The 24,776-nt window shown below is 49.7% G+C and overlaps 1 protein-coding gene across 2 annotated transcripts in view; it reads right to left on the minus strand.

Moving 5' to 3' along the window:
- GRK5 (G protein-coupled receptor kinase 5) overlaps positions 1 to 24,776 on the minus strand; it is a 121,376-nt gene that overhangs the window by 71,585 nt on the left and 25,015 nt on the right. Inside the window, exons 1-2 of one of the 2 annotated variants that reach the window (XM_012001094.1) lie at positions 7,839 to 7,910; positions 5,416 to 5,528 (exon numbers count right to left, since the gene is read on the minus strand). Coding sequence is in view for 1 of the 2 variants with exons in the window: in XM_012001093.1 (XP_011856483.1) it covers positions 5,416 to 5,528 (113 nt within the window). In the remaining variant the exon portion in view is untranslated. Of the gene's footprint in view, positions 1 to 5,415; positions 5,529 to 7,838; positions 7,911 to 24,776 lie in introns of those variants that run through there. The other variant, XM_012001093.1, reaches the window with a different exon arrangement.

A 24,776-nucleotide genomic window follows, 5' to 3' on the forward strand; every position in this document is an offset into this window, starting at 1 on the left:
CTCATCAACTCTCTAGATGGCTCCCAAAGCTGCTGCTGCCTCCTCTTTTCCAAATGGGGAGCAGCGCCTGGTCCGGGGCATCTTTTGTCCTCACGCTTCTCCATCCACGTGGATTTGTTTCCTTGGTGAGCTCCTCCAGCCCAGGGCTCTCTAAACACCAGCTCTATACATGTTGACAACTCCAAGGCTGGGCACAGAGGCTGATGCCTGTAATCCCACCACTTTGGGAGGCCAAAGCAGGCAGATCACTTGAGCCCAGGAGTTTGAGACCAGCCATGACAACATAGTGAAACTCTGTCTCTACAAAAAAATATAAAAATTAGCCGGGCGTGGTGGCGTGTACCTGTAGTCCCAGCTACTTGGGAGGCTGAGGCAAGAGGATCACCTGAGCTCGGGAGGCAGAGGTTGCAGTGAGCTAAGATCACACCACTGCACTCGAATCTGGGCGACAGAGTAAGACTGTGTCTCAAAAGTAAAAAATTTTTTTTAAAAAGTTGACAATTCCCAATTTTCCATTTCCAGCCCAGACCTTTCTCATGAAGCCTGACTTGAATACCCATCTCCCCTGGAGCTTCTCCACTCAAGCATCTGGTAGACATCCCAAGGCACGTGTGCCTGAAGCGGAGCTCTTGATTTTCCCCACAGGGTGACCTTCCCACAGCCTTTTCCTAAATCCATCTTTCTATTTGTTCAGGTCAAAACTTTGAAGTCTTCCTTAACTCTTCTCTCATCCCCAGTCCATCAGAGAATACTGTTAACTCCACCTTCCACACAAGTCTCAAATCCAACCACTTCTCACCACTGCCAGGGGCTACCATGCTGGCTTGAGCCACCAGCTGCTCTCACCTGGACTGCTGCAACAGCCTCCTAGCAGATCTCCCTGCTCCCACCTCTGCCCCTCAAAGCCTGCCCCCAACATGGAAGCCAGAGGGATCATTTAAAAACCTAAGGCACAGATGGGCATGGTGGTGCACACCTGTATTTACAGCTACTTGGGAGGCCAAGGCAGGAGGATCACTTGAGCCCAGGAGGTTGAGGCGGCAATGAGCTACGAACCCACTCCTGCACTCCAGCCTGGATGACAGAGTGAGACCCTGTCTCATTAAAACAAAACAAAACAAAACAAAACAAAACCCCAAGTCAGACCACGCCACTGCTCTGCTAAAAACCCTCCAGTGGCTCCCCCATTTCTCTCAAAGTCAAAGTTCTCTGATGGCACAAAGTCCTACATGATCAACTTCTCTCCTACCCACTCTGCCCTTCCTCCCTCCCCTCCAACTGCAGACACTCGTGTCTGCAGGCCTTTGTGCTGGCTGTTCCCTGCCTGTAATGCCCTTTCACCACATATTCACTTGACTAACTCCTCCAGCTCCTCCTGGTCCTCAATCAAACGTTGCCTTTTCAAAGACTCCTATGCTGACCGTCCTACTTCATGATACAACCAGCCTCCCCATATCTACACTCCCAACCTCCTTTAACCTGCTCTAGTTCTTCTTTTTCCATCCCAGTTCTCACCTTCAAACATTCCATGTTATTGGCTTATTATGCTCATGGCCTCAGAGGCAGCATGATGCCGAGGAAGGCGCCTGGACCGGGAGCCAGGAGACCTGAGTTCTGGGCCTACCTCTGCCCCTCACATGCTCTGTGACTTTAAGCAAGTCACCAACCTCCACTGGGCCCAATCTGAGCATCACTCAACTGCTAGGTGTGGCACTGCGGGCTGAGGACCATGGGCCACATCTGTGCCACCAAGAGGCTTGGCTAGTGGAGGAACAGGCACACAAAGCCCTCAATGGCTACATTCACTGAGCCTCAGTGCTATTCCAGACATGGTTCTGAGCAGTAAGAACTCATGTAGTCTCTACCTAACACCTCTCCCATCATCAGATACAGCTATATCCCCACTTACAGATGAAGACACGAAGTACACAAGGGGTTAAACACCTGCCCATGCATGATCTCACCAAGGGATGGTGGCAGAGCCACGATGTCCTGGCATCCTATCTCTGGAGCCTGCACTCTCTATCAATGCACCTCTGCCAGCATGGGGCAGCAATGTGGCTCAGGTGCATGTGAGAAGCAAGCACCCACAGCAGAGGGGCACAGGAGAAGAGACAGGAAGAGGGAGATTGGGAGGACCTCTGTGAACAGGGGATAGAAGGACAAGCAGGCATTTGCCAGGCAAATGAACTACGGGGAGGATTTCAGGCAGGGAGGCCTGAGAGAGCTAGGGCCAAGAGGCTTGAACTCTCCTGGTAAGTCACAAATGCTAGAAGTGGGTAGTGAGGCCAGAACACAGGGCTGAAGAAAGACTCTGGGAAGGCCAAGGGTGAAAAGGTGGGCAGACGCTGATGCTGGAAGATCTGGTAAGTCAGTTTCAGAACCTGGACTTTATCCTAGATGTCATTACTTTCCAACCCTGGATTCACACTAAACCCCTGGGAGATTTGAAAAATGCCAATAGGTGTGAGAATTGATGGCTAGCCTAGTGGTAATAAGCCTTGTGCCAAACTATGGCCTGCAACTACTGTGTCCCAGTAAAAGGAATCACAGCTCCTCCAAAAAACAATAGATCTAGTATAAGATGAGCCCAGAACCTTGCGTCATATCAGACAGCAAGGAGACTACTGATAACTGCTGGAGTCCAGCCAGGGACTCAAAGCCAACCTGCAGATGCCCCCACTAGCCAGGGATGAGACCATGAGCATCAGTCCGGATAATGACTACGGTGCAACAGTACACACACAACATGTCTAAAACCATGAGTTAAAAACTCTAATTAGTTACTGCTACTAGAGGATGGTAGTGAACCAGTTTGGTATTTTAGAAACATTAATGCGAGAAAAGAATCAACCATTTCCTCTATGAACTTTACCACTAGGTCACCACATGGTCATCAAAAGGAAGTGCCTCTGTTGGCAAATGAAGACGGAATGGCAGAATTAGAATGTTGCCATGTTGCAAGTCCTTTTTAACTAACAGATTCACATACAGACTAGCAATAGCTACTACCATTTCAAAAAGAAAGACAACCAGATGGTATATGCCCCCTGATGGAAGAACATGAAACCACTGAGGAAGTCGAATCCCACTCCACACACAAAAAGGGAAACTGAATTTGGTCAAGTTTCTACATCCAACTAGCAATGCATAAGAAATATAGAGGATCCTGGCCAGGTGCGGTGGCTCACGCCTGTGGTCCCAGCATTTTGGGAGGCTGAGGCAGGTGGATTACGAGGTCAGGAGATCGAGATCATCCTGGCTAACACAGTGAAACCCTGTCTCTACTAAAAATACAAAAAAATTAGCTGGGCACAGTGGCGGGAGCCTGTAGTCCCAGCTACGCGGGAGGCTGAGGCAGAAGAATGGCGTGAACCTGGGAGAAGGAGGTTGTAGTGAGCCAAGAACATGACAAAACACTTCAGCCTATAAAACAGAAGGAATCTGCTTAAAAGGACAAAAAAAAAAAAAAAAAAAAATAGAAATATAGAGGAGCCTGTTAAATGACACTTGGGGATAAGAATACAAAATTCAGACTGTGGGAAGCTCTTCTGTAGGAACAACACATGTATTACAAAGGGGGATAGATGGTTAAGGGGGAGCCTAGAGTAAAGAAAACATCAACCGATCACAATGTGTGGACCTTATCCAGACCAATTCAAACAAATACACATAAAATGTACGAGAATGCTGGAAATCTGAATATTAACATTTGATGATAGTAAAGAATTTTTAAAGCTATGATAATACTATTTTTTAAAGAGCTCTTATTCAGAGATACATACTGAAAAGTTCACAGATGAGATAATATATGAAATTTGCTAAAAATGTTACAGAGCGGAGGATGGAGGAATGGATGAAAGAAGATTGGCCATGAGTTCATAATTGTTGAGGTGGGGTGAAGGGTGCCTGGGGGTTCATTACACTATTCTGTCGACTTTACTTTTTATAGCTTGAAATTTTCCATAATAAAAAGTTATAAAAATACTAGGCCCCACCTCCAGAGATTCAAATTAATTGGTCTGGGCTTCAGCTCAGGCTCTGGTGTGTTTTTAAGGCTCCCCAGGTGTTTCTAATGCCCAGCCAAGATTGAAAACTACTGTAATCACTTATACAAGAGGCGCCAAGAATCTGCCTGAAGCCCAAGGCAGAGCCTCCCCTAAGCCCAAGGCAGAGCCTGCGGAGGGGAGGGAGCTGGCCTGGGCAGGGTCAAGGAGCCAAGCACATGAACCTTGATCAGGTTGGGGAAGGATGAGGAGGGGAAGGCATTAAAGAGTGCAAAGATTTCAGTCTCGGGTGACTGTAGGGTGCTGGTCTCTGGAACAGGTAATGTCTCAGGGCTGGTAGCTTTGGGGTCCTGGGAGAAAGTGCTGAGTGCATTTGGGACTTACTGACTTTAAGGCGGCCTTTGTGACTTCAGTGGAGATGTCCAGTGGGCAATTTGGTTTGTGAGTCTAGAGATGCACATCGAGATCCTGAAGCAGATACAGAGACTTGAAATCTTAAAGGGTTGTCCCCCAAACTGAGATAGAGGTCGGGATGGCAGCAGCCAATGGTGGCATGAGGGCTTTTAGGAAACAGCAGCCTCTTAGCCCCTGCACCTGGGGGAGAGGGGAGGGGCCTGGATGACTTCACACCCTTCATGACCGCTCCCCATTCCTTCTTCTCCCCTCTTGTCCTCCCTCCTCGGATAAAAACCCAAGGGCAGTTGGCTGAACCAAGGTGCCCAGGCTTCCCGGGCAGGTGCAGAGGAACTCCTGACTATTCCCACAACCTGTCTTAAAAACCCATGCAATCAATCAACATTTGTTAAACAAATGCATAACAAGCACATCCGAAGGAAGCCTCCATGGTGTCAGGCATGTCATCCATGTCAGAGCCCAGTGGAGCCATTGGCAGTCAGACCGGCTTGACAGCCATGCGCTTCATTTGACATTTATTGAGTGCCCATAGATGCTGGGCACTGCATGAGGCAGGTGTGAACAGGATGCCAGCCCAGGGTCCTGCCCTCAGGGAGCTTGCATTCTAATGGGGAAGCTGACAATAAACAATTGTACAAACTCACAAAAGCTGTGGAATTCTATAAAATGGGTTCTCAGCTGGAAGAAGGGGCCACCAGATCCAAGAGCTAGGCCTAACTTCCCCAGGCCCTGCCTCCCATAATAACCCAGACTTCCAGAATCAAAGAGCTGATAGGGCTCCACTTTATAGCAACAGCAACTAAGGTCCAGAGGGGAGGGGGCCCACCCAAGGTCACCCATGAGTTTAGATCCTGAGACAATTTTGCATTCCTAATCAAAGTCTGTAGTGGGAGTTTTGTAAGCACTCTTCTAAACCATGAGGTCTATCTTTTCCTTTGAGCCAAAACAATCACTGATCACAGAGGACCACACGACCACAGGAGCAGGAACTTACCACGGAGTCCAGGAACTGAATGTAACACTCCAGCCCAGGCCTGGTTTCACAAAACTGCCGGAAAAGCAGCCTCCCGATTGGCTGCTTGTCACATAAACTGCAGTAATCTCTGTCTGGAGACAAGAAAAGAAGAATGTGATGAGACCCAGGAGAAGGCCAGGCAGGGCCTTCCTGTCATTCCCTCACCTGGGCTCAGAGCCCCAGATGGATGGAGTAAGGTGACTGGCAAACTCTCAGAACCCCTTCTTCATTTCATGGTCTCTGCAGACTCAGAGAGATGTCAGTGTAGAAGAAGGCACCAGTGACGACCCAGCCTCCACTCCCCACTCCACGCCCCCGGTCCAATGCTCTGATTTCTGTATGGACATGCCAGCAGTTCTGGGGACTGTGATTCCATCTCCTTGGTGGCCATTAAGCACATCACATTCTCTGATTACAGTGACTGCAGGCCTGTAATGTAAGCCAGTTGAATCAGAGTGGACCGCAGACTGCTTGGGAACACCGGAGCAGAGGCGCTCTCTTCCTCTGGAGGTCATGGTGAGTGGGTGTGAGGCCAGGTGCTGCAATAGTGTTCTTGACACTGCAAGAGAAGCCGCTATGAGGATGAGGCTGACACATCAAGGAGGTGAGAGCTGGGAAATTACAGGAAGTAGTAGTGTTGGTGCCCTGGTGATGTCATGAATCTCTGGATCAAACCATGCCTGTAGCTCAAACCACATCTGAAAAGCTGATTTATGAGACAACACATTCTCCTTGTTTAGGGCAGTTTGAACATTTTTAGAAATTACTTGTAATTCAAAGCATCCCAATGGATACATTTTTAAAAAATCATTTTTGCCCAACTGGAGAAAAGCCCAGTCTTAGGACGCTTCAAATTATGAAAACCCTGCCTTTTCCAGTTAGGCACTAAAGGCACGGAGACAGGAAGTCACCCGCACTTACCCACTCAATAGCCAAGAGGATTCAAAAGAGCAAATACTGCAAGACTCCCACCAAGAGGCCCAGAGACCACGGTGCTAGCCAACAATTTGCTGTGTTACTTCAAACCATTCACTTGCCCTCTCTGGGCCTCTGTGTTCTCTGAAAACCAGAAGGGCATGCTGTAGTTGGGATGGGGGCCCCTTCCCTTTTGGTTCTTCCTGCAGTGATGCTAAAGCCTCTCCAAGAAGTTCTCTCTGGCCCGGAAGATACTCGAAGGAACCATTGAAACATGCCGCCTCGGGCTCTCTGGAGCACCGAACACTAGGCCATCGATTTTGCAGCTGCACGGGACACAGTCGGGTGAGTTCATGGGAAACTGGGAAGAGGGCGATAGAGCCTGGGAAGGAGAGCAACTTGGGGGAAAGGGATGACTACAGTCTACTTGGTGTAAAGGAGGTAAGATACCAGCCCCCTAGAAAGGATTTCTCTTGAGATATGCCAGGCAACAAGGGGATATGAACACAACCACTGCGCTAGCACACTTGGATTCTTAGTCTCAAAATGCTTATCCATAGGATGTAAAGCTAAGGCTTGCCCGCAGGGAGGATCTCGTGGTAGCTGTGAGTGTGAGTGTGGGCTCCAGAGCGAAACCACCTTGGTTTAAATCCCAGCCCATTGCTCACTGCCTGTGTAACCTGGGGCAAGAGGCTTGACACTGCCCCTCAGCTGTCTAGTTTGTAAACTGGGGACGGTGAGCGGACCTAACTCCTAGGACCGTCCTGAGGAATTAATAAGACTATACATAGAAAGCACTCAAACCAGACGCTGGCACATTAATAAACCCCATTTCTCATCGTTATGGATGTGATCATTGGTCTGTTCCATCTCCCTTTCCTTTAGGGAACCTCCCTTCTCCCAGTCTGTACCAATTCAACCCATGCCTCTGAATCTAAAAAGGGAGCTGTGACCTCCCACACTACGGAGACAGGCAGGTGACTCAGTTATAGCCAATCAAAAGGCCTCTGTCTCCTGGCCACAGTGCTAAGGTCATGGATAGACACGTGACTTAGTCATAGCCAATCAGAGGCCTCTCTCTCTGGCCATGATGACAGGTTCAAGGGTGGCCATGACTCAGTTCTAGCCAATCAGGTCAGGGCCTGTGATCCATGGGGGCCCTGGAGTCCTCCCAGGGCTTTTGCCAGAACTTCCAGGAAAGATACTGTCTGTTCCCTGGGATGCCAGGAGGGTTTTTCGGGATGACTGCTCAGCCGAGGGCTGCTGAGACTGCCTTCCCCCACGCAGTGAGAGCCCACGGAGGACGCAGCCGGCACACAAGCGGAGCTGAGCGGAGAGAGGAGCCCTGAAGGCAGCCCCTCCCTCCCAGGCATTTATTCACCGCACGGGGACACGGGGACATGGCGACACGGCCTCAGCACTCCACTGTCTGCCTCCTGGAATGGAAAGAGCCGCGGCCAGGCCCACTTCTTTCATGGGTAACCTGCCTGAGGGCAGGGTTTTTTTTGGAGGAGTTCGCCAGATCTAAGTAGCGTATGTAGAAGAAGGCACTCTAAAACGTTTCATTCTCTCCCGAGTGAGTATTTGGATCAGCATGGATGAGCAACCTGCCAAGTCCCCTCTTGGCCCACTCCCAAATGGTTTTGTGGCTCCAACTAGCCCTGGACTGCAGCCTAAACTCTGCCCTTCAGCCGTGGGCACAGTCTACACCGCTCCCAGCACAGATGGTTCACAAATAGCCACTTCAACAAGCATTTAGCCTCAGTGTATGCCAGGTTCTGACGGGGAGGGGTACCTAGGGATGTGGTCCCAGCCCGCAGGGAGGTTGGACTCAGACTGGAGAGGTCAGCAGGAGTGTGTGTGGGTGAATAGACAAGATCTCAAGTGACAGTAATAAAATGTCAAGCTAGATGAGTGTGATCATCAGCCACAGTAGGGAACCTGGTCTCAGCGCCTGTGACAGGTCTGCAGCCTGCACCTGTTAGCACAATGCCCTGCAGATACAGCCTGCATTCCCGTTGCCTCCCACTCAACACAATCCCCCAAGGGGAGGAAAACAAACCTTTGCATCTTTTCCCAATCAGCTGAGTTTTTCCCAGCACAAACACAGAACCAAAGTAAAGTACCTTGTGTCAAATTCCATTTTTATTCAATTATGGGAGAGAGCACCATGCTGCTTATGTGATTTAAGCAAGGTACCCCTCTACCCCCACCTTTTCCAAAAGCAGTTTTGAGATTTCGTGTGCCATATTGTGATCCCTTAAGGGTTCATCTGACAGATTTTTTTTCTCTCCATATGGCATTTGCTGTCAGTATGGAAACAAGGCTGTTATAAACTCACAGCACAGTAAACACCATGCGATTCCGACACAAGCTGTCAGCACCTCAGTTCCGAGCCTCTCCCAGCTGTAGAGAGGATCCCAGGCAAAAAAAAAAAACTACTCGTTGGAAGCCTAGAGAGAAATAAAAGGACCAGTAATGATCTTTTTAGATTTTTTTCTTCACCTCAAATAAAGATCAATGGGCCCATTTTCTGAGCAAGCACACACACAAAAACAAAATCATCCCCAGTGCAACATTTACAGTTCCTATAGAAATGGATAAGGAGGCCACAGAAGAAAGAATACGAATTCGAGAATGATCAAGGAAACAGGAGGAGGCACAAATCAAAGTTCTTGATGTATCAAGAGTAAACCCGAGGTATAGGTTGCTTCTACAAAGTCAATGACATTGAAATTGGAAGCATGAAAAGCTCTACAATACATGCTTGGAGTGGACCCTTTCTGATCTGTTTCAACAGAAGCTGGCAATGTTGCTGAAATCCAGCTTGGAAGGGGGCCTGCCCACAACCTTTCTCCCAAGTGTGGTCTGTTGGGGTTGGTGAGGAGAAACACCTAGGACAAGGGCAGAAGACTTTTCTCTCTGTCTCCAAATCTCTTTAGGGGTGGGACAACACTGGGATGCTGTACACACAGGCACACACACTGTCCACACACACGCACGCACACACATGCACACTTGCTCTTCTAGAATATGGAACTCCGGCTTTCCATGTGCCTCATTGATCTTTTCCTCCAAGCCAGAAAGAGGCTGCTTTATGTAAGACATTTGGGAGTAGCGGCCAGGCACGGTGGTTTATGCCTATAATCCCATCACTTTGAGAGGCCGAGGCGGGCGGATCACCTGAGGTCAGGAGTTCGAGATCAGCCTGGCCAACATAGTGAAACCCCGTCTCTACTAAAAATACAAAATAATTAGCCCGGCGTGGTGGCAGGCACCTGTAATCCCAACTACTTGGGAGGCTGAGGCAGAAGAATGGCTTGAACTTGGGAGGTGGAGGTTGCAGTGAGCCAAGATCGTGCCATCGCACTCCAGCCTGGGCGACAAGAGTGAAACTCTGTCTCAAAAAAAAAAAAAAAAAAAAGACATTAGGGAGTAGGGTATGGGGAGCTCCTCGGCCCCTAAGTACCCACAAATCATCCAGTCATTCTAACTTTGTTATATTGAGTCCTTCATTCACTCAACAAATTATCTTCCAAGGTCTCTTGCTTTTTGATACTGGAAGTTTCCTTTGATGTTAACGATTTCTTCTTGAATCAACACATGGGGATATGTGGGTGGATTAGTGGGAAGACACATTTATACCCACTGACAGGTTACTGATCCAGTGACAAGTTTGGAATTAACAGCTGGCCAAGAATGGAGGACATCATCTCTGTGATGTGACATTTGGAAGAGGAAGGTGACTGGGAAAGGGGAAGGGTCTAGAAAGCCCATCATAAATCCCAGGGCACTGAGCTGTGCCCTTAACTAAGGAGCAGAGTGCCCTGGGAGGAGTTAGGCCCGCTTATGCACACAGGAGGGTGTTGGGAGATATACTGGGAAGGAAAGCTGGACTCTCAGGTCTAGGAGTTTGGAATGGATTCAGTGTCTCACTGGTAAATCAGTAATTTAGAGCAAAAATGATTCATGTACAATCCACAGAAAAGGGGAAAAGAATGGGGTGGTGGCAAGTCTGAGACATTTACAGAGGAAGTCATTGGTTTGGGAGCTATTGTGGCCTGCGGGCTCAGGCCCCGGCTTTTGGGCAGGGAGGGTACCAGCTCCTGCAGCTAGGAGCCTGCTTTGGCGAGCAGCTGGACTGAATTGGCTTCAAGAAAACGACATGTGTTGTTTGTTTCTTCAAGGGATCGACACTCCCCATCTCCCCCACAGCTGGCCCGGGAAGGCGGGATCGCCACACCTTCCTGCAACACACTGAATTCCAGCCTTGCATTCAGACAGAACCATGTCTACCCAGCAGGCAGTCCCTTTAGCAAGGTACCAGACACTTGCTTCATCCTTGTCCTTAGCAGTTTGCTCACTGGCCAGCGTGAGAGGGAGGCACATTCATGGATAACACTGGAAAGAGAAGCCACATAACAATGTCTACGTAACAGAACTGCATAAGTCAGTTGGGAAGTGTCCTGGAAGGTGTCATGGCAGAGGGGGCAAGACATCCTCTCATGATGCTGGGTCAGTTTCAGGGATGGTGCCCACGGAGAGCACACTAGAATACGGGAATGGGCAGGCAACGCAGGCAGGGGGAGAAGCTGAGTCCAGGTGAAGAAGAGGGAATAAGGTCAAAGCCAGAGAGAATGGGGCTTGAGGTTGGGAGGAGGGGCAAGGAGAAGCTACAGTGGGGAGGTGAAACCTCCAGGTGAGATGCCAGGAGGACCTGGAGGGTGTGCTGAAGTGTGGGAGAAGGTGAATTAGGACAAGAATTCTGGGCTAGGTCTGAGACCGCCATAGGATGTCACTGAGTGGACCTTCAACACTGGCTTAAAGAAAACAGACAAAGTGGTAGGTCACTTAGGGATGGGAGGCGAGGCGTGAAGCGGCGATAACCAGCAAGTAGTGTTAAGTGAGTGGCCCCCAAGTGTATTAGGCCATTCTTGCATTGTTATAAATACCTGGGCCTGGTTGATTTATTAGAAAAGAGGTTTAATTGGCTCATGGTTCTACAGGCTGTACAGGAAGCGTAGCACTGGCATCTGCTTCAGGAGAGGCCTCAGGAAGCTTACAATCATGGTGGAAGGTGAAGCAGGAGCAGGCATGTCACATGGCCAGAGGAGAGCTGCGGGGGAGGTGCCACACTGCAACAACCAGATCTCACAAGAACTCACCATCACAGACAATGAGGGATCCGCCCTCATGACCCAAACACCTCCCACCAGGCTCCACCTCCAACATTAGGGGTTACATCTCAACATGAGACTTAGGCAGGGACAAATATCCAAACTGTGCCAGCAAGTACACTTCATTGGTAATGAATGTAACTGGCTGAAAATCCACATGCTAAGACACATGCACATACAATAAGCAGCCCATGTCTTCGGGGCCTGGGCACAGCCAACTCACTTCCAACTCTGCCTTTCCCAGGACAGGGCTGACACCTGCCAAGTTGTCAGCCAATAGAGGGTACGTCAACCAACAGAGGACACAGCAAGACAAAGGGCCCCTGTCCTCACCACCTTCACCTGGTGAGGTTTGAGTGCTTGGGAGAGACCTTGCTTGCCTCTTAGCCTATTCTCATTACAAGCCACTAAAGATACCACACCCCAGGCCTGTTGCCAAGGACACCATAGTGGATGAGCGCTGGGCAGGGGTTGGTCTCAGCTCTGCCATCAATTCTCTGTGTAACCTTGGACAAGTCACTTCCCCTTTCTTGGTCTCAGTTTCCTCATCCATAAAATAAGAGGATTCAAATAATAACCTCTAAGCCCCTTCTCAACCTGGAAACCTTCCTGGGGTGCCAGCTTCACATGCAGATGATTACAGGGACTTGGACCAGATTCCAAGGTCAACCTTGGAGGTCAGTTTTAACCAGGATTCCAAAACCTGTTTCCATCCAACCCCAATAGGGATTCCTGATCTGGCATCTCACCCCCTGGTTCTAAGACAAGGGTAGGCAAACTTTTCTGTGAAGGGCTAGTAGGAGATATTTACTACTAGCCATATGGTAGTAGTTTGAGGGCCATATGGTCTCTTCACAACGATTCAGCTCTGCTGTTGTAGCGAAAGCCTCCACAGACAATACACAGGCACATCGTCTTACAGGACTTCACTCGATTGTCTTTTGCAGATCTTGCATTTTTTATATGAAGTGAAGGTTTGTGGCAACCCTGCATCAAGCAAGTCTGTCCGCACCGTTTTCATTTCCCAACAGCACGTGCTCACTTTCTGTCTCTGTGTCACATTTCAGTAACTCCCAAAATATTTCATAACTGTGAACTCATCCCACCTGGGAGCCTACTGAAAATGCAGATTCTCATTCTCCCCACCCCACTTCAGACCTACTGTATTAGTCTGTTCTCATGCTGCTAATAAAGACATACCTGACTGGGTAATTTATAAAGGAAAGAGGTTTACTTGACTCACAGTTCCACGTGACTGCAGAAGCCTCACAATCAAGACAGAAGAGCAAGGGATGTCTTACATGGCGGCAGGCAAGACAGAGCATTTGCAGGGGAACTCTCCTTTATAAAACCATCAGATCTCATGAGACTTATTCACTATCATGAGAATAGCATGGGAAACATCCACCCCCACGATTCAATTACCTCCCACCAGGTCCCTCCCATACATGTGGGAATTATGGGAGCTACAATTCAACATGAGATTTAGGCGGGGACACAGTCAAACCATATCACCTACTGACTGAATCAGAATTTCACTGGTGGGGCCCAGAAATCTGTGTTTTAACATACTCTCCAGTTTAAAGCAGTGCTTTTCCAACTATCTAAGGGGAAAAAAAAGTTTTTTAAATTTCCAATCCATCACGGACTGATACTTCTGTAAAACTCATATCGTCCACAACTTTCCATGTCAGTCTGACAATAGCCAACTCCTTTATAACCTGTTCCACAAGATGAGTCCGCTGATCACACACCTGCATGCTACGGCCACATTGAATTGCTATAAGTGTTTCTAAGCATCTCTGTACTTATCACAGAGCAGTAAAATCAGTCCACGAACCACACTTTGAACAGCACTGCTCTAGAAACACAAGGTCTTGTTTTCCTTTCTTTGGAGAGTCATCCCTTCCCCTATAATAATTCTTTGGGTGAGGCCAGTACCAAGCTCGGAGATGAGCACAGGGCCCAGGCCTCACCAATCTTGAACATTTTTTGGCACTCTAAGGAAAGTTACTTTTTCTTTATCTCTAAGGAAAGTTACTTTTTCTTTATCTGAAGTCTTAAACTCTTAGGACCAAAGCCTGGAGTTTCTGGTGGCTATCTTGTGGCCATATAGAAAGAACCTGTCAGAGAATGAAGTCAAAACTGTAGAAAGTAGAATAATAAATAGCGTCCTGATGACGTTTGAGACCTGGATCCAGCCATACCTGAAGCCATGAGATTTACCCCTGGACTTTTCAGTTACATAAACCAACAGACTCCCTCTAACCCTTAAGTTAGTTTGAGTTGGGTTTCAGTCCCTTGCAATTTATTGGTGCTGAGTAATAAGCCTTCAGACTTAACGAGTATTTGGAAGACTCAAAATGAAAACCTATATGCAAGGGCTTTGCAGTAAAGTGCTACACTGTCAGGACACCAGAGCAAGATGGGGCAGTACTATTAAAGAACTTCTGTCCTCAGCCTCCACCATGAAGTTGGATCCTCATGGATATTCCAGAAGGCCTCTATCTACGGCTAATTAGGACATAGTTCAGAAACACCAAAGCACTACCCACCCTGCTTGTATCCTAAAGGCAAGCAGGGTTGCCTTGCTTGGGTGAGGACTTCTCCAGAGCTAGCAGAGGGTGGGGAACAAGCACAGGGTGGGGAACAAGCACAGGCTTGGGTCTGAATCCTACCTCCATTCTCTAGGTCAGAGGTTTTCAGCAGGAGGAAATTCTGGCAATGTCTGTAGACATCTTTTGTTTTCACAACTGTGAGGTTACTACTGATTAGTGGGTAGAGGTCAGGGATGTGCTAAATACCCCACAATACACAGGACAGCTCCCTGCCACACAGAATTATTCTGCTCCAAATGGCAATAGTGTCACCGGAGTGGAGCAGCTCTGGATGGCTGTGTGGTCTTGGGCAAGTCCCTTTACCTGAGGCCATCAGAGTTAGCTGGTTGCTGCTGGGGACTGGCAACAATGCATGTGAGCACCGGGCCCAGTCTCAGCACACATTAGGTCCCACAGAAACAGCAGCCATTGGACAGATCCTATCTCCTCTATCAGACTCAGGAAATGATGGCTTTTACTTCTCCGAAGATTGAGAAAGCAGATAGGAGGTAGCTGGTGAAAAAGGAGCCTTGACTCTCCATTAGCACCAGAGCAGGCAGGAGTTCCCCACTGTCACCGAGCCCTTTGGCCCTGAGATCTGGGAGGGCACGGCAGGGCAGGGCAGGACTATGCCAGCCTGCTTGCTCTTCCTTCAGGGCTCCTTCTCGGAAGCAAGCCACATTTGTCCCACCAGCACATGCCTAAGGTTCAGATCTCATAACCCAATCAATTCCTTCAAGACTCATAACCCCCAGCGGACTGAGAAACAGTAATGATATTGATAGTGAAGATAAATAAATGCTGTCACTGTTTTCATTCTTTTCGAGTGACATGAAATGGGAACATACTTTCTTAATTAAAAGCCTGCAGTATGTGGACTCTTGGAGGGCAACCAGAGTTTCCCAACAGGAGGCGGCGAGGACACAGGCAGCGAGGGCTCGCCCAGCTCCCCTCGGATGGTACAGCCAGGCCCTCCCACCGGGCTAGGGGAGAGTGGGCGGCCATCCCTGGAGACGGGGAGCGGGGAGAAGCCGCAGCCCGGGTGCGGGGAAGGCTGTCCACCTCACTGAAACCTGCTTGGGACTGTGTGCATTGTTGCCCCAGGCACTCCTAGAGCTTGGGCCAAGGAAAACACACGTTCAAATTCAGAAGTAAGAGCAAGAACGGAATGCGGCTTCCTGAGGAAATGGAAATGCTAACACGGGGGCCCTTGGAAATGAAACCACATGTTGATTGTAAAGGTTGTGGGGCCGGGGTGGGGCGGTGAGGGGGGAGCAGGCGGCGGGGGGAGGCTGTCCAAAGGGATGCGTGGAACCATCTCTCCACCAACTGAAGGTTTATTTTATTTTATTTAACTTCGTTTTCCCAAAATACCAGGTTACTGGGGGCTGTGGCGGGGGAGGGGGTCCCCGATAGATCCTAACGCAATTAGGAAATGGACACGGGGAGAGAGGATCAGACAGAGGCTGCCAGCCCTCCACTCTGCCGTATTTCAGGTCTGAAACAATAAACAGAGAAGTGATTCGAAAACAGTTTTCTCTTAAAAATTCCTGCCAAAGCTGGAAAAAACAATCGAGCGTTTGCTCCGAGGAAAAAGCTCTCTGACGTTTGAAAGGCGAGATGGCATCACGGATAACGGCAGAGCTTCCCAGCCCACCCCTTGGAAGGCACAGGAGAGGAAAAAGGAAACATTTGGTATGTGGTTAGCAACAGCTGAGTGGCCTTCTATTACTTCAAGAAAGATGCTTTTGTGTGAATAAAAAAATGACATATGGCGTGTCACACAAACACACCCAAACCGAGCACTGCCATCTTCCTGTGCCGTTCGTCCCCCTCGTTCTGGGCTCTAGTTTTACTGAATGTCTTGTGCTTGTCACATGTTTCTGTGGGATCGAAATTCTTAAGCCCAAGTCTCACAAAGTTTGGTGGCACTTGGAGAAGCCACATGTGAAACCACTGAATCGTAGGGTATCTGGGCCTGGGCTGCCAGGCAGGGGGAGTGTGGGGGGACAGCGGGGAGGAAAGAAGGCTCTAGTCTGTGGGTCTGTGGAAGGAAGAGAAGGGTGGGTGGAAGGGTGCTTGTGCGGGCCCCTGCCTCTCTGATGAGGGTCCAGGTCTCTGGCTTGAACCCATCAGATGCAGTCAAGGAGGTATCCAGGAGTCTGGGGAAGGGCTGGGGGCTGAGATGGACAGGACATGGACTATACCATCATCATGAGCACTCATGGAGCCCCCAGAGTCAGGCAGTGACCTCTATCATCAAGGACAAAAAAGGCAAACAATTTAGATATCTCCTTGCAGTGGGAAGGGGCAAAGAACTGGCTGGGTAAATGGAGGGTCAGGGGTGGGGGTGGACTGAGGGAACAGCAGGGCCACATGGCAGGTAGATCGATGCTGGACAGGCAGTCGCTGGAAGGGGCCTGGCATATAGGAAAGAAGGTCCAAAGCACTGTGCTCTAAGCCCTCTCCTCTGCCCAGAAGCCCGGCAGGCTAACTGCAACCTCCACTTCTGTGCTAGCCTGGGGACACCAAAGAGGCATCCGCAGAAAAGGCACCTGGCGCATCAGCCGTGCTGGTGCTTTAAGATCCGGGGCAAAAAGGAAGCACACCCATGCGTGACCTGTGGTGGTTTCTATTTTTCTAGATTTTCAAGTTTTTACAAATGAGGGGAAAACAGCCCTCCTAAAAGCACAGCTGCAAAATCACTGAGATTAGGAAGAGCCTGGAAAGCAAAGAACTTTGACTGCCAGACAGCTCTTTTCCGTGCAGGGCCTGGGGACTGCACAGGTGCTCAGAAGAACGTCGAGTTTGTTTTACCCTGCGTGGCCTATGACGGGACCTTCCAGTGAGCTGGGACCAGGCACCTGGGACAGCCTTGGTCAGTGGTGACCACTGTTTGTGTCTTGAACACCCAGGGCCTTTCCTCACCTATGCTCTGTCTAAAACCACCTGGGATGCCCTCCACTTAGAAGGACATTCTTTCTATAAGCTTTTTTCTCCTTGTAAAGAAATTTCATCCAGATACATGCAGTTTCAGAAAGTGAAACTCCTAGGCCACACCAAGACCAACTGCATCAAATCTCCAGGGCGTCAGTATTTTCTTAAAAAGCTCCCTAGGTGATTCCAACACTGCATTAACTGTAAGGTCCAGTTCACCATTTTATCCCCACCACCTGGATCAGTGCCTGGCCCAGCCAGGAGCACAGGTGTTTATCTAAAATGAATGAATGACAAACCAACAAGCAAATCACTGTGACAGGGAGGCCACACGCTTCCAAACTGGGGAGTATACATCTCCAGCCCACATTCTCCTGATGCTCGGCCAGAAGTGAAGGCCTCCCTGAACCAAGTGGATGATGAGGGCTGTGCCTAAGGTGGCTTCTGTCCAAGGGAATGAAAGGGTCGGCATGGCTTCCTGGGCTCAGGTCTCTGGGCGGAGGCAAGGCTGGGCCAGGCTGCCTGCTGCTTGGACCTGCAGCGCGGTAAGCCCAGAGCCCCCAGAAGCGAGGCGGTCTGAGCCCAGGGGCCCTGCCTGGCACGTCCCTTTCCAGAAAGCACACCGGTGCATGGGCTGGGGCTAGGAGATTGGGCTTTTTGCGTCCAGCTCCACATCTGACCCTGCATGACCTCAGACTCATCATTCTCTCTGGACCTTGGTTTCCCCTTTTACAAAATAGGGCTGATGAACAAGGGGGGCTTAAATGCCTCCCATTTTGGTAGCTTCACAGGGGGGCTGTGAGCCTGGTGGGAATGGAGACATCACAGGGCACGGGGCCTTTCTCCAGCATCAGAGCCCCAAGCAGGATTCACCACTGCTGGGGATCTTTAAACCCACCCAGCTGCCATCCCCTCCCACCACCACCACCCCGCACCCGCAACGTGGCAATACGGCTGGAGCAACACAAGCATGAGTTTAAAGGCGGCATTTCCCAGAGGCCTGGGGCTCTGACGGGTGCCAAGGAGCCCTGGCTTTCATTTCAGGAAGCCCGGGAGTCGTTACTTCCTCTCAGCGCCTCAGTCTCTCCCAAGTGCATTTCAGGTTGACTTCACATGGCAAAGCCCAGCCCATCCTTCCTGCACGCTGCCCTGGCCTGCCAGGGAGGACTGGGGGCCCATCTTGCCTTCCAGGGCCCGGGGTCTGGCTTCACCTGGAGCTATGAGCTAATCAAGCAAAAGCCACAGGAGGGCAGCGCCAGGAAGTGGCTGGGCAAGCCAGGGACCAAGGCAAATAGCCGCTTCCAGGCAGACGTGGCTCTTCCTGCCCTGGTCCTGCCGAGGCGCCGGGCTTCTTCCTGGGCCACTGGCTGGGGTCTAGCGAGAATCACAGCTGTGCTGGCCAAAAGCAGCTGGAGAAATGAATGCCTCAGAAGGTGGAGGCAACTGATGGTCTCCTGAAAGTCCTGATGTCTCAGGGTCCCAAGACCCCCAGCCACCCTTAATCCTCCTGACATGATCCCCATCAGGGGCTCACCAGCCCTGACGTGTGCACTCATAGCGACAGGAGGCACTTCACCTGCAGAGCATCCAGTACTCTTTCTCAACACCGTGCTGCGAGGCCATTCCCATTTCGAGACCAAGCCTATCTTTCTGGAATACTGCCCTTTGGCCGTCATTCTTGGGATGTAGAGGACAAATGTTAGAAAGCAATTATTCTGTGCTCCTAGAGTCTTAGATACAGCTCCCAGCCAACCATGTGACCACTCCCCAACCCTGTCTGCCCAAGAACAAAGCACAGTGGGTTTAACTCGCTGGAACCCAATCTGGGTCTTTGGTGATTAAATGTCAAACGACATCAACTCTTGCCAAGCCTCCTTCCATCTTTGCTCAGCTTGGCCCCAGACTCAAGAAGGGCTAGGATTGGTGTCCTGAAGAAGGAAGAGATGGGTGTTTCACAGGCACACGAGTTCACCAATGCCCACACTCCAGATGAGAGATGGGGGAGAAGCACATTGCTTCAGCAGAATCGAACACAGGGAAGGCTGGAGCTTAGCAGAATTCTAGCTCATGGTGTTGGGATTTTTGACATGGATCTTTATAGAGTTTGGTAGAGCTGGTTTTCAGAAAGAAATGAGCTTTGGTTCAGACGGTGGCCTTTCCACTTCGCCACCTGATGTATAATAATAATAATAATAGAAACAATAACAGCAAACATGAACGGGGTGCTTCCTGTGCACCAGGCACAGTGCTAGACACACTACATGCATGTCTCATGCAATCCTCACAAAAGCCCTCCAGAACAGGTGTTATCATCAGCCCATATTTTAGATGCCTAAAATCGAGGCACTGAGAGGAAAATGGCACAAGGTCCAGGGCTGGCAAGAGGCAGAGCTGGGATGTGAACTCAGTTCTTGCTGACAGCAGAACAATTATTCTGCATCTTTTAACTTTTCAGGGATCCACAGCAGCAGCAGACAAAGACTCAGGACCTGAGAGGTGGATGACATCATGCCAGTGGCACCATCTGGCAACCTCTAGGGGTCCACGGTGGGGAGGAGGCACCCCTGTCACCTGGATGTACCAATGACCTATTGGTCAATCAACTTCCTCAGGACCAAGGGTGCCCCAGCCTCCAGGATAGAAAGATGGGAAAGCTGTGGCAGGTCCGGAGCTGGCTATCAACTGGGCCTCAACATCCACTGGCTGGGCCAGGAGAATGATCCGAAATGTCCTTCCTTCCGTTGCTCTTCCCAAAAAGCTGAGCCGAGTAGCCGCCCCTCCCCTGCTCTGAGTTCCTTCAACTCTGTGAGCTGCACCACACATGTGATCATGTAACTGATGTGCTGTCTCACACCTTCGCTGGCTGTCCTGAGACCTGGCCTTGCCTCCCCAACTAAGCTGTAAATTCTCTCTCTCCTCCGCCACCCCCTTTGCCTTCCCTGTAGGGCCCAGGACAGTCTGGACACTTATGACGCCACCAATAAATATGCAATTGATGAAAGCAGGAGCAGCCATGAGAAAGCTATTCACCAGGATCCTGTTTATGCTTCTTTTGTCAAAACAAATCCGTTGCTCCTTTAAGGGTGTGTCTTGAAGTCCCCGGTGTCCAGAAGTAAATGCTTGGCTTTAATAGGGTGTTGGAATTGCATTTCACAGCACATTCCTGTGCTGAGACCTACACCGGGGCAAGTCCTTAAGCCAACAGGACAGAAGCCCAAATGGGGCGGACCCAACTTGGAGCAGGCAGGGACCAGGTCGCTTTGTTTCCTGCACATGCTGGCACCCAGCACAGAACCTGGCACAGAGCCAGGGTGCAATAATGTTTGACCAGTGAATGAATGAATGAATTCACAACCCAACACATCAACTGCAGCTGATGGCTGCATTATAACACACTTGTTTCCAAAGTTCTCGCTGTACTGGCCCAGGCTATGAACTGCTACATAGGAAGTAGAGCGCCTTCTCTGCACTGACATCCTCATCCTTTACGGCCCAATAATGTCAGAGCCTAAGAAAGGGTGTGTTGAGGGGAACACAGTTATAGAGCTTGTAGAAAACTGAAAGGAAAGCTGGTCTGATGGCCTCATCTTCCTGGTGGGGAAACTGAGGCCGGGTAGGGGAAGGCTTTTGTCTTGTTCATCACCCCAGGGCGTGCTTAGCCTCCTGCCCAGCTGCTCTAGGCCCTAGATCATTATGAAGAGCGTAGGGAGATCCTTTATTAAAATTGAAAGACCCTCACCCAAGGGTCCCACCCAAGCCTGGCATAGAGACCCCTACTTAGGTCTTTCCAAACCCCCTCCCAGGACCTGGCATTTTAACCACCATGAAGCATAGCTGCTTCTGTCAGCCTGAAGGCCTGTGATCAATGCCACACAGGTGTCTCATATAAATCTTCAAGGGCTGTCTCTGCATAGAGCCAAGTAGACGTTTCTTAATCATCAAGAGGGGAAAAAAAAGCAGCATGCCTCATGCATTTTCATTTTCATCTAAGTAAAAGAGCACAATCAATTTGTCAGCATGCAATACCACTGCTTGCCAAATACCACTTATTTTAAACTAAAGCTTTCTCAGCTATACAAATAGAGAATACAAGCATGGAGAACCTAAAACATGTGCGTTTCTCTCCCTTTTCTTTTTAAAGAGTCCCACATATCTCATAACTGTCTAGACCTCATAAGCTGCGTCTCAGCCTGGGGCGCTGCTGCTCCTTGTTAATGCTTTTCTCTTCCCTCCCACTACCAGGCTTGAAACAGATCTGTAACTGACGCTAAACCTGATAGGTAGCTCCTCAGTTACTCAGCACAAGAGAGATACCTGGGAAAAAGAAAAAAAAAATTGGGATGATCAAAGAATATGATTGTGGTGAAACCCTTATTTCTAACTGGCCTAAAAATGTAACCCATAATGGCTGTTTTAAATTACTCCTTGCCAAGAACAACGTTCAGATGATTGAAAAATTCCAAACTGGAACCTCTTATGCTTACTTATTTTTCCTTCTGCGCACCTGCATGGAGAAAAGCTTTGCTCAGAAAATACAGTCACAGAGACAGGCAAACTTTAAACTCCTCATATGCAGTATGCTGCCTTTGAAAGCCCTTCGAGGACGCCTCCATGGGGGCCCTGGGTTCTGAAAGGTCAGACTGTAACTGCATTTTGTACTAGATAAGTCAGGGCCAGCTAAAGTGGGCAGCTGGGGTACAGCAGGAGGGAGGCAGAGACCCTTCCTTGCAGAGAGCCTTACTCGGGGGCAGCAGCTGACAAATCCGGACCTACAAGCTGCCGCAACCAAATTCAGAAAGTATATGGCATGGCCCAAGCAACCACCACCAGGACAGAGATCCAGTTCCTCCCAAAGGTGGCTTCTTACAAAATTTCCATTCTGGAAGCAAAGCTCACAGATGTCCTTCAATCTTGGGGTCAAGCCCCGGGAGCCAACAGGATAACCGGAACCTCTGTTCCAGCCCAAAGCAGTTGCAGAGCTCCACCCCCAAGGGAATCCCTCCAGACCCAACTGCCTTCTGGCTGTTGATGCCTCAGTTCCCAGCCCCCTTAGACTCGCATCCAGGTTTGCTCAGTTCATTGGGCTGGGGTTGGATCTGCAAGGCCGGCTCCCTTCTCCCTCCCTTTCTTTAAGATGGATGTACTGAATCCTGCTTTGAGCCCTACACTGTGGTAGGCCCAGAGAATCCAAGGATCAGCAGAAATACCCACCACCCCTGCCCAAGGTCTAGCTCTGGACTCTTCTTCCTTGATGCTGACCTAGATGTCCTCCAGGAGGAGGCAGTGAAGAGGGAGAGGCGTGAACCCATGCATAGTCCTCCTGGACGCATATCCCGGCTCCACCTCTGGGACAGAAACACTAGCTGTCACCCAATAGCTGTTCATCATATTTTCTATAGTAACAGGTCTCTTGTTTATAGCTCCAAAAGAAAGACTTCCCAGCCACCTCTGCAGCGAGGAGTGGCTGGGTGAACAAATTTTGACAATGGAATGTGAACAGAAACACAGATCCAAGTTAGTTCTGAGTAACATCCTTAAAGGGAAAGGGTGTGCCCCTTCTTCCCCTCCCGGCTTCCCTCTTCCCAGAGGCTAGAATGTAAACACAGTGGGCACCATCTTGGCCCATGTCAACGAGGGCAACGTCCTAAGGCCAGAAAGAGACTGGGAACTGAGTGACCATGCAGACAGTTTCCATAGCAGCCCTAGTAGACCCCAACCCCCCAGCACTGTTCCATGAGGGAGAAACCAGCTTCCACCTTTTTTAGGCCAGTGTTAGTCTAGGTCTTTGCTACAGCAGCTGAACCTATACTGTGCCTTCTACAACCATGTACTAGCTGCATGACCTTTTCTCAGACTTACTTCCCTGGTCCTAGAATAGAAATAATAATAGTGTGCCCTACCTAGCAGGTACAGATAAATCAAGGCACTCAGCACAGCTCCTGGTGCAGGTGAGTCCTCAGAAACTACTGCTTGTTTGCTTGTCACCCAGGCTGAGGTGCAGTGATGCGATCTTGGCTCATCACAACCTCCGCCTCCCAGGTTCAAGTGATTCTCCTGCCTCAGCCTCCTGAGCATCTGGGATTACAGGTGTCTGCCACCACTCCCTGATAATTTTTTGTACTTTTAGTAGAGGTGGGGTTTCACCATGTTGGCCAGGCTGGTCTTGAACTCCCGACTGCAGGTGATCCACCTGCCTCAGCCTCCCAAAGTGCTGGGATTACAGGCATGAGCCACCGCACCTGGCCAAAAAATACTCTTTATCCACTAACATCCTTGCCAAAATCCCCTATACCTACCTTCTTCACTCGCCAACCAGGAAAGAGTGTGAGCACAGGCTGCCAATAAATGGAACTGAGTGTTCACCAGCTTAGTCTCATCTAGTAAATCTGGATGAGTTTCAGATGCTCCTTTGCCATGGCTTTGGATATACAGATGTTGCGTCAAACACAATGTATCCACCTGATCATCAGTCTGACCCATGGGGCTATAATAAGGCTCCAAGGGTCCCAGGCTCCTTGGGCAGCCCCGGCACTCAGCAAAGAGAGGAGCTTCCTAGTGGAATTAAGGTCCCCAAATCTCAAAAAGCATGTGTTCAATTCTCAAGGTGGTGACCTGAAATGCAGAACCTTCTTCCTCCCTGTGAGACACTATTTAGTCTTCCTTCCCTGCGATATCCTGGATAAACCATATTGAAAGGACGTTTTACGAAGAGTTATAGTTTAGATGCAGGAAGGCTCTGAAGTCAACAGAACAGTCTCTGCTGTCTATTACATAAAACAAACACCCTGGTTCCAGGAACTCAAGGTAACACATGAGGAATCACATTTGTTTTCCCAAGATGGAAGAGTTGTGCAAAGCTGCCCTTGTCCTGGCCTCATCAGGCCATTCAGACTCAAGTGTCCTGGGGTTCCCCAAGGGCACAGGCAAAGGGTGATCCTAAACTGGCTATGCCAGCACCTGGGATGACACTGACTGACTTACAAGGGACAGGAAGTTTGGTGGTGAGCATCAGCTTAATGCTCCAGGCAGACCTCCAGCCAATTTTGACCCCAGGCTACGGCTTTATCTAAATGATTAAACATCAGATTGTTACAGGGATACTACTGCTTCCTAAGAACTGACTTTCTTCTTTAAAATATTATTCCTTCTTGTAGTATTATCACCTCCAATAATCACAGAGTATAGAGGTGGGACAGTCTGCAGCTGGTGAGCACACTTCCTAAGGTCAAGGCTGCCTTTCAATTCTTTTTTATTTTTATTTTTTCTTTTTTTGAGATGGAGTCTTGCTCTGTCACCCAGGCTGGAGAGCAGTGGTGTGACCTCAGCTCACCGCAACCTCCACCTCCCAGGTTCAGGCGATTCTCCTGCCTCAGCCTCCAAAGCAGCTGGAATTGCAGGTGCACGTCACCACGCCAGCTAATTTTTGTACTTTTAGTAAAGATAGGGTTTCGCCATGCTGGCCAGGCTGGTCTCGAACGCCTGACCTCAAGTGATCTGCCTACTTCGGCCTCCCAAAGTGCTGGGATTACAGGCACGAGCCACCGCACACAGCCTTTCAATTCTGAACCCCACTCTGCGCCTCCCCCACTGCTGAGCACCCAGCATAGGCCCCTAGCCAGGATTCCTCTCACGTCCCCTCAGTGGCGTGCAGCACAGCTGTCCTTTGAAATCCGCTTGGCTGATTGCTTAATTAACTTCTTCCCTCACCTTCAAC

The sequence above is a fragment of the Mandrillus leucophaeus genome, unplaced genomic scaffold, assembly GCF_000951045.1.
Source record: "Mandrillus leucophaeus isolate KB7577 unplaced genomic scaffold, Mleu.le_1.0 Scaffold65, whole genome shotgun sequence".
NCBI lineage: Eukaryota > Metazoa > Chordata > Mammalia > Primates > Cercopithecidae > Mandrillus > Mandrillus leucophaeus.